Raw genomic sequence first — 10717 nt, forward strand, 5'->3', positions numbered from 1 at the left:
GGGCAGAGTGACTAAAGTGAGAAGGCAGTGATGCTGAAAGGTAAAATATCGACTGAGCAAAGTGAATGAGGTGTCATACTGAGAGGAAAATGGCAGTTTTAAACAACTAAACTCCTGAACTCCCTAGAGAAACGCAAAAATTCAGCATCACCTGTTGAAAATGATTAACAATGCTTTTAATACAGACCAAAGGAAAGATGGATAATCTCTCTCACTCTCTCTGTTTAGTTTTTTGCTGTCAGGTACTCCTTCGTGTTGAGTTCGGGCTTCAGTATAATAATGTAGCACTTGGGCATGAAGATGCAGCCCAGAAGCCCAGCACTGGAAGCCAAGATGGAGAAGACCTGCACGGCTACCATGTATTTTCCCTTGGTGCTCAGGTAGGTGGGCACAAAGGACACCCAAACACTGCAGAAGACCAGCATGCTGAAGGTGATCAGCTTGGCTTCATTGAAGGCCCCAGGCAGCTTCCTGGCTAGGAAAGCCACTGTGAGGCAGATGGCAGCCAGGAAGCCCATGTAGCCGAGGGCAGCGTAAAACATGGCAACAGACCCTTCATTGCATTGCAAGATTATCACTCCAGGTAAGGAACTCATGTCAGAGTTTGGGAATGGAGGAGAAAGTCCCAGCCAGGTGGTGCAGATGACAACTTGGACAGTGGAACAGGAAATGACAACGGAGTTGGTCAGACTCTTGCCCAGCCATTTCCTCAGCCTGTTCCCAGGCTTGGTGGCCAAGAAAGCCAGAACCACAGTGATGGTTTTTGCCAAGACAGAAGAGATGGCAGATGAGAAGACAATGCTGAAGACCATTTGTCGGAGAAGACAGGTGACTTTCCTTGGCCGACCGATGAAGAGGAAAGAGGACAAAAAGGAGAGCAGGAGGGAGAAGAGGAGGATGTAGGAGAGGTCTCTGTTGTTGGCCTTGACTAGGGGAGTTTCATTATATTTCATGAATATTCCCAAAATAAAGCCTGTGGTTGAGGATAAGAGTAGGGCAAAGGAAGCCAGGAGGATCCCCAAATATTCTTCATAGGACAAGAAGTTGATTGCTTTGGGGACACATTGATCGCGGTTCTTGTTTGGATGCTGATCTTCTGGACATTTGATGCATTCGTTGGCATCTGCATAGAGTAAAAGAGACTTCAGTATGCTAACATAAGTCATACACCTACAGCAGTCTGGATGCTGTTACAATTGTGCAAAATTATTGGCATATGGGAGAGATCAAGAAAGAACACTGTGTTCACTGGTAGAGAAGTTTCAATCCATGGATTCATCCCCCCCAAAAGGAAAAACAAAATAGAAATGCCTTCATAGGAGTTGTGGAAGAGTAATCTAAGATTTACTGCTTGTTATACTTTAAAATAAAATTATATGAAGATGATTTATATATAGTATATATCAAAAGGACAAAAAAGCTGCCCAAAATGTATTAAACTAAGTATGTGTTGGAAGTGCAAAATGTGGCGGACTTGCAAAAAGGCTAAGGGTCCTGGGGAAAGATATATGAGATTTTTAAAATGTTTCAGCTGATGGGGAGGAGCTGATGATTCCCTATAAACCTGAAGCTTTGTTAAAGGAATTATTCCAAAAAACCTGGTTAACTTATTTATGCACTCAATGATGGGAGCATGAAAAATATTGTATGCCGAAAGGAAGATTGGCTTTTGAAAAAGATGGAGTATTTGGAACTGGCAAGAATGACAGAAAAGATCAGAGACCAAAATGACAAAAAAAACCCACACCCTTTAAATAATCAGTAAAATGTTTCCAGTCTTAAAGAACTGCTTTAGCAAGATGAAAATGCAAGGAGGACATGAAATATGAGCAACAGTGTGAATTACTATGACATATAGGTTAACAAATACGGATGTACTGAATAGTATAGGTGAAATATCCAGCATTTAAGGGTAAATATGGAAACCATGGAGAAGGAGGATGGGAAGGCAACAGATAAAGTAACTTACAGTTTATGTTAAAATAGGTAAAGATTTCTTTTCTGTGGAAAAATTAATAAATAATCTTTTTAAACAAAAAGTTTTCTCTGTGAAATGTTTCCTAGTTGCTTCTATTGAGAGCACACAGGGAATGGCGAAGCCATTTTTGTCAGTTGTGTCAGTGGGGCTTCAAAGGTACAATTGGGAGCTTAAGCAAGGCAGACGGTCTTCCGCCCTTTATCTGACGGGTGGTGCATGCATATATTGCTGAAGGAGGCGGGAACAGTTTCCATCTAGTGGAAACTGCTTCCTCCGGTTGTTGCTCTTTGATCCTCCGAAAACCAAGCAAAAGGACAGCCTTCCGGCTGGAGGAATGGCAGACTCAAATACCGACTGCTGGTGCTCCTGCAAGCCAAGATAATTAAGCAGTGGTGAGAGGTGATCAGTATATAAATGAGAAACCAGAGAGGCATTCCATTCATGAGGCATTCCGTTCATGGTGTTCCATCACAAACACGATTGTTCAGGCTGGCTCAGATATTTACCCCACCCTCCCATTGAAGGCCCTTTCCAATGATGTCATGTCCTACCTTCCTGAGTGGAGATGGTCCTTGCTGGGCAGGGAGCACAGTCATAGCAGCACGGGGGCTTCCCTTCCTGAATCTGCTTGGCATATCCTGGGTGGCAGCTCTCTGTGCATCTTGCATGAGGCGTGGTCTGGAAATGAAGAGAAGGAGCATTGAGGATAAAGCATTAGGAAATGGATTGTTGAGTTTGGGAAGGATCCAGGAAAAGGCATCTTTACTTCCAATTGTGATTCCTTTTTCTTTTTTGTAGAGCAGCATGGCCATGAAAACTCATTAGTGTATCTGCTGCTTTCCTTTAACATGAATGCCTCCTTTTTCTATACATACAGATGATCGAGGCAGCATGTAAGATGCAAAGAACAAGAGCCTAACTTCATGATCTTTGAAGAAGCAATCATAAAACACTCCCACAAAATGCAGCACTAAAACAAGTCCTGATAAAGCTGCCATCACATCTGCTACTGGTTTATGCAGTTGTGCTTAAATATGAGTGGGGTCCATTAAGCTCAATGGGACTTAGCTCCAGGAAGCATCTAGGATTGCAATAAAAGCTTCATACGTACTGTTCAACTAGCTACTAGAGTGTAGCAGAAATCACATAGGTTAAATAAATTTATCCTACCTTCTTAAACACCATGGGCCATACAGTTCCTTCTGAGTTAATGGTGAACTTTATATTTGAGGACTTCTGTCTCTCTATGCTCCCAATCTTCACACTAGCATGAGAATTATTCGGAAACAGCACCCAATTTATGATATCAAAGTCAATGGCCAGTGCCCCATTCTCATCCAAATACTGTCCATCAGCTGAAGTATCAGAAGACAGATTGACTCCTTTCAAGAATGAATGAAGCTAGAACAGAGGAAACTCCAGCTCTGAGATAATGTGAAACCACTTTGGATAATTCATCCTTGCTGCGTCTGCACCCTAATCTCTTTTGAATAAGGGCCAATACATCTTTCATCTGGACTCCTAGGGACTATGATGCACGCTCAAGTCCCCTCATTTGGCTACAACATTTAGTCAATGACCAAAGTCAGCATTATTGCATATATTGGGAAAGACAGGTAATGGTTTGGGGAAATTTTGCTAAAAAATTGTCAATATGGATTTATTAAAGGTGGAACACAATGTTGTTCAAGGGATGGATTCCAATTTCTACTACAGGGTCTCTTTTTCTAAAGGAAATGATGAAAATGTCAATCCAGTTGCATTAGGGCTCTGGTAGTCAGAGATTATAAGGAAGTTTGGAGGTAGAAAAAAAAAATTGGTTGGATATTCCTTCCATTTGCCATAGGGCTCCCTCAGAGCAAAGCATTTCTGGAGCTCCGTGGATGAATTTGTAACACAAAAGTTTGTAAATGTATTGATGTCTAATGATAATCCAGAATGGTAGTGTTTGAATCTCTGAATTTAATTCCCTCATGTTTTCTGAGTTAGGTCTAGTTTTAGACTGCTTATTAAATTTTGTAAAACAACCAGCCCCATCTTCATTTTACATCCAGATTCAGCTGAGTGGAGATATGAGAGCCATCTTCCAATATCTGAAGGGCTGTCACATGGAAGATGGAGAAAACTTGGTTTCTCCTGCTCAGGAGGGTAGGACTCGAACCCATGGGTTCAAGTTACAAGAAAGGGGATTCTGGCTAAACATTTGGAAAAAATTTCTGATGGTAAGAGCTATTTGAAAATGGAATGGACTCCATCAGACATGGACTCCTTCCTTGGATGTTTTAAGGCAGCGATTGGATGGCCATCTGTCATGGATGCTTTAGTTGGGATCTCTGCATTGAAGAAGGTTGGACTAGATGATGTCTGGAGTCCCTTCCAATTCTACGATTCTGTTACTCTATTATTCTACGTTTTGACCTTTCAAAACTGCATTTGGTGATTTTTTTGAATTCCCAAGAAATGTCGTGTACAAAGCTGCTAATAATTATTGTTATTCATATTATTTATTTTTTTAAAATTACTGTATTTTTTCATCTATAAGACTAGGGGTTTTTTTTACCAAAAAAATAGGTTTCAAAGTGGGGCTCGTCTTAAACACGGGTAGTGCTGAGGGGTGTTTTCTTAATTTGGAGTCCCCTCAAATAGTGGGCGTCTTATACATGGGGACATCTTATAGATGGAAAAATACAGGAGTTGCTTTATCTTGCCCAGGGTACCCAAAGTGACTTACCAACAAACCAACAAACCCCCAATCTCTGTTTAAGGCTTTATAACTGGAAACCAACACTTTGAATTGGATCCAGAAACCAATTGGCAGCCAGTGTGGTTGGACCATTGCTCCAACCATCTAGCCCTGGTGAGTAACCTGTTTGCTGACTCTGACACCAGCTGAAGTTTCTGCACTGTCTTCAGAGGCAGCCCTGTGTGTAACACATGGTTGTGATCTAAGTAATCTAAAATAGGTAGATAACTGCAGACTCAGACCAATGGTCCAAACAGCTCTACGATGCTCTCTATGTTGTGACGCCTGCCAATTTGTGGCTGGTACTTTTGTATGCTGGAATGTCACACTGGGTTTGTGGCTCTGAGGCATGAGAGGGCCATTTCTGTTGTTTGCTCCCCGTGGTTCCAGTTTCACTTGCCTTATAAGTCTCTGGGAAGCAGGACTCTGGTAGGTTTCTGCCAGCAGGTGAAAACAATGTTATTGGATTATTTAAACATATGATCTGTTCAATGCATTTCAATGTATTCCTGGAAACTGCCCTCAGGTATGATGAAGAGTGGCTTATACATTTGCAGAAATGTGTAGAAATAAATGAATAAAATACACTGCCACAATGCTTGATTCTGACTGCGGGATAATTGGCAGAAAGGCATAATGGACTTGGTAGAACATCTGCTTTGAATGCAAAAGGCCACAGATTGAATCTCCAGTTGGGCTGGGAAATATTCCCTTTCAGAAACTCTGGAGAACCACAGGCAGGCAGCCAACGTGGAAAATACTAAGCTAGATAGATCAATGGTCTGCTTTGAAGTAAGGCAGATTCCTATGTTCCTATCAGAATCATTCCAGAGCTGTGTTAATGAATCACAATCTTCAAAAGCGAGAGGCCATACCTGCCATGGCTGTAGACTTTGACGTTCCATCTCGTCTCCTCCACCCACCACCAACCTCTGCTTTGATCTGGATGAATAGGCTGCATTCAAGGCTTGAGCCACGACTTGGACAATGTAGTAAGTGATATAACTGTCTTGGGAGTGGATTCCTTCGATCTCCTCCTGGGGCAGCAGCATCTGATTCTCCTTCTCTCTGCATCTTTCCCAATTCCTCACAGACAAGGCATGCTTTGAATATGAACATCCAAATGCTTTCTGCCAAGAGGCAGAAGCTCTTGGCTCATAGTAGTCCTTTTTTGCCCCCTTTTTGGTCTTTATTACAAAGGACAAAGAACCATGGGCATGCCGGAAAGCTTCCGTCTCATATGACATGATTGTGTCCTGAAGACCTGTGGTGACCCAGACTTTCCCCCCAGTTTGTGTCCTTTCAAAGAAAGATTGTACCTCTATGATGACAAAAAATCCATACTGAGATTCTGCATAGTAAACAAATACATTGACTTGTCTCCACATGGCAGGTGGTTCATGGGGAAACCACAAGGAAGTTTTCCGTTGTACTCTTTCAGTGAAGGCAACACAAATTTCCCTATTGCTCATCTTAGGCATCAAAGTGCTCAAGAAGTTTTCTCCATTACCGTTGTCTGAAGCAAAGAGGCCGACCCATGTCCATCTGAAGTGCAGGAGGAGTTGGACCACCCCATCGTACAGAGCTTCTTCATTTGGGGCCATCCGGTTGACAAAAGGGGACTGTTTTTTATCATGAAGAACAAAGCCAGAACTGAGCTGGAGAGATAAGGGAGAGAGAGACTGATGCTTTGCTTTTCAGGACAAAGATTGGATATGTGAAAGAAGATGACAAATTTACTTATCATCCTCTAACTTATTTGAAATGAAACATTTTATTTCTGTTTAAGCTATGTACATACCACTTAACTGCAATAGTTTGTAAGCAGTTAAGAAAGAGTCAATGGGGGGGGGGAGACCAAGGATCCAGTTCTCATTCTGGCCAATCAGATGCATGTGGGAAACACCAAGCAGTAGCTGAAAACAATAGCACTCTCTGCTCTTGTGTTTTCTGGAAACTGTGGTGACAGGAGCATTGTCATCATGGCCAGTAGCCAATGATAGCCTTCTCCTCCTCCATGAATTTGCCCAATCCCCTTTTAAAGTCGTCCAAGTTAGTGTCCATTGCTGCTACCTGTGGACAACAAGCTACATCGTTTAATTATGAGTATATATGTAAAATTGGGATTTCTTTCTTGCCCCCCATCTGCAATACTTCACACTCATTTACACTTGCCATTTTGACCCCCTTTCTCTGAGTTTGGAGCATTTTCCACAATTTATTTATTAAAACATTTCTATATGCTTTCTCCTTCATGAAAAGCAGTGTTTCAAAGTGGTGTACATTATAAAGTAAGGAATAAAACCAGTTACATTATCCTTAGCATTACTTTTTTTTTCATGGGAAGGAAGATGTCAGGTATGCCTCACTTGAAGCCCATTCTTACCTGTGGGATTTTGTAGATGCCCAACATGCCTGCAATGTGCATGGAGATGTCGGATTCACCCCGTTCAATAACAGTTAGCAGTTTTCTCCGCCTTCCACAGCTGTAGTTTGGGATATTGATTCTCCCACCAGCAAGCAGATCTGTCAGGGCATCCGAAGTCATTCTTCCATCAAAATTGGTCTCGTAGATGCTGTAGCCCAGGGTGATGTTGGGTAAGAGCCTGGGGTTTTTATTGACATCGTGAATGGCAAGCAAGAAGGTAAGAATTTGCAATCCCCTGCTATCTGTCTCACTGCATAAAGAATGGTGTCACATTGTCACGTCCATTCAGTGAAATTGATAGTCACATTATTATTTTTTTTATCAATCAAAGCAAACGAGAAAGGAGCCCAGCAAGTAGGGCACAGTGGGGCAGTGTCCGCACTATCCTTGCAAGAGAGGAGAATGGAGAAAAACACAAATCTGGCCCTATGTGGTGACCTACTTGGTTGTCCTACCAGGTCTGGTGGTTGTGTGCCCTGTGACCTCACAGTTCCCTAGGGTGATGAATAACCAGTCAAGACAGCAGCATATAGTTTTTGGGTTCAGATCGGCCACAATTTTATTGGTTACAGATGTGAATGGTTTGGCATCGGTATTGAGTGAAGTCAATTATTCCAGCCGAGCACATCTGCTGGGAGTGCATCTGGGGGTAAACCACATCTTGGGGGTGGGGGCTACATCAAATAGAGGCATAGTTATTCTTCTAGAAGAAGAGGTGCCAGAACTGACCATGAACACCTCCCTTGTTTTCTTATAATGGCAAAGGCACCCACCTGAGAGATGCCAGAACTGAGTTCCAGTGACTTCTGGCTGCAAAAAAAGCCCTGAATAGGAGTATCCACCCCCAGGGGTCCCCCTTGAAAGAGTGCTATGACCTAGACGCTGCCTGGGTGTCGGACAGAAGCCACTCCTTTTGGATCCCTTCGAAGGGAAACCCTTAACCAAGGAGGGGCAAGCAGAGGCTACAACCTCCCCTCCAGAGCCACAGGCAGCATTGCACTTGCCTAAACATAGAAGGCTGTATATTGTACGACAAGGCTGTATATTGTCTCCCTGCTTATTTAACTTATATGCAGAATTCATCACGCGAAAGGCTGGGCTGGATGAATCCCAAGCCGGAATTAAGATTGCCAGAAGAAATATCAACAACCTCAGATATGCAGATGACACAACCTTGATGGCAGAAAGTGAGGAGGAATTAAAGAACCTTTTAATGAGGGTGAAAGAGGAGAGTGCAAAATATGGTCTGAAGCTCAACATCAAAAAAACGAAGATCATGACCACTGGTTCCATCACCTCCTGGCAAATAGAAGGGGAAGAAATGGAGGCAGTGAGAGATTTTACTTTCTTGGGCTCCATGATCACTGCAGATGGTGACAGCAGCCACGAAATTAAAAGACGCCTGCTTCTTGGGAGAAAAGCAATGACAAACCTAGACAGCATCTTAAAAAGCAGAGACATCACCTTGCCAACAAAGGTCCGTATAGTTAAAGCCATGGTTTTCCCAGTAGTGATGTATGGAAGTGAGAGCTGGACCATAAAGAAGGCTGATCGCCGAAGAATGGATGCTTTTGAATTATGATGCTGGAGGAGACCCTTGAGAGTCCCATGGACTGCAAGAAGATCAAACCTCTCCATTCTTAAGGAAATCTGCCCTGAGTGTTCACTGGAAGGACAGATCGTGAAGCTGAGGCTCCAATACTTTGGCCACCTCATGAGAAGAGAAGACTCCCTGGAATGTTGGGAAAGATGGAGGGCACAAGGAGAAGGGAACGACAGAGGACAAGATGGTTGGACAGTGTTCTCAAAGCTACCAGCATGAGTTTGACCAAACTGCGGGAAGCAGTGGAAGACAGGAGTGCCTGGCGTGCTCTGGTCCATGGGGTCACGAAGAGTTGGACACGACTGAATGACTAAACAACAACAACAAATAGGGTAAGATAGAATGTCAAGGATAGATAGGTTGGGGAAGTCCACAAACAATTAGATAGGAGAGGATGGATGGATGAAAACAAGTGTATCCAAATGTAACCAAAAAATGCATAAATAAGTAAAACAATAAAGGAAGCAGAAACACATCAGTACATTACTCACGCATCAACCCAGATAAACGGGCTCTTGTTAAATGTAAAGGGAAATTGATCTCCAATGAATCTTGAAGATATGACTCCACTAAGGAGATGGCCTCCTGGCCTGTAAAAATTCACAGCATAATTTGTATCCCTGAGCAGGTTCAGTGGGCATTTTGCCTTATGCTCCATCCCACAGGTTACAAGAGGGAGCAACAGGAGCAGTGTAATCATTCTGAATGTGCCTGCTACACTTCCCTTCCAACTGTTTCTCTTAACTCCATAACCAGCTAATCAGAAGAAACCTAAACTCTTGCTGGACAGAGGTTGCTGGGACTTGTCCAGCGAACCAAAGAGGAAGGGCCATAGCTCAGTGGTAGAGCATATCTTTTCCAGGCAGAAGGTGCCGGGTTCAACCTCTGCTACCTGCTCCAGGTAGGACTGAGGATGTCCTCTACCTGGAGAGCTTACAGTCAGTAGATAGTACTAAGCTAGAAGGCAGCTTCCTATGAACTGATTAAACTTCACATGGACTTATCTCCTGCACCCTTTCACCTGGCCTAGAGCTTGACTGCAAGGACTCTATGGCACAAAATATATTTTATATATCAAACTTCTCAGACACGGTGGAGTAAATAAACTCCTGCTGCTCTTGATTGTGATGTTTGTATTATTGTTCCCAAAGGCAGCATTTGAAGGGTGTGCAAAGGGGATAAGAATAGATCACTGTGGTTCTGATAATTGTAAGGGGAAGAAAGGTCTTCTCTGGGAGCAGGTGCAGAGCCGGAGAAAAACATGTTGACTCAAGAGACTGACAAGGTACAAATAGGGAGAAAGTTGAGTTTGGCTGAACAGAAGAGCCCTGAAGCTGGATCAGGCGAAGGGCCCATAAAGTCCAGCATCTTCTTCTCAAAATGGACAATCAGTTGCCCCAAAGGGAAGCCCACAAGGAAGGGGTCAGTGCAGCAGCCCTTTCCCTACAAGTGATGCCCAACAACTGGAACTCAGAGTCTTCCTGCCTCAAACAGTGGAGGGGGGTCATATCCATAAGGACTAGTTTCTGTTACTATCCTTAGCCACCTCCATGACTTGACTTAAACCTCTATTTTTATTTGAAATAAAATTCCCATACCACTTCATTGTAGACAGAGGTTTACAAATTTAAATAGTTAAATAAAAAAAAAGTTAAGCTAAAGATGGATAAATGGCTAGCAAAGGGAAAGCTGGGTTTGGCCTATCCTTAAGCATTTTTAGAACAGGAGTCACCAACATGATGCCCTTCAGATTTTGTTTAGGATTGAAATGTATTAACTTGATCCATGTCATAGATCCCCTGCGTAGCCCTATATAATCCAATACAGGCTATAAAAAGCCCATTCTAAACGATCAAAGGCTTTCTCTGCATAAAAAAATAATAATATGCCATATAGTTGTTTCACTTTATTGGTAACATGAATGAAATGTAGCACCTTACATATGTTTCAAGAGAGTTTATGTCC

The 10717-nt window shown here is 42.8% G+C and overlaps 1 protein-coding gene across 1 annotated transcript; it reads right to left on the minus strand.

The window, feature by feature from the left end:
- Nucleotides 1-224: 224 nt before the first annotated feature.
- On the minus strand, nt 225-10358 carry LOC308471944 (vomeronasal type-2 receptor 26-like; the record flags this gene model as incomplete). The annotated part of the gene is made up of 6 exons (XM_080996262.1): nt 225-1123; nt 2530-2656; nt 3149-3379; nt 5597-6379; nt 7108-7399; nt 10351-10358. 6 exons carry the CDS (start codon nt 10356-10358, stop codon nt 225-227), a joined length of 2340 nt encoding a protein of 779 aa, XP_080852388.1.
- Between the last annotated feature and the right edge of the window lie 359 nt (nt 10359-10717).

Source organism: Podarcis pityusensis (assembly GCF_964106645.2).
Source record: "Podarcis pityusensis genome assembly, chromosome: 2".
Lineage (NCBI taxonomy): Eukaryota > Metazoa > Chordata > Lepidosauria > Squamata > Lacertidae > Podarcis > Podarcis pityusensis.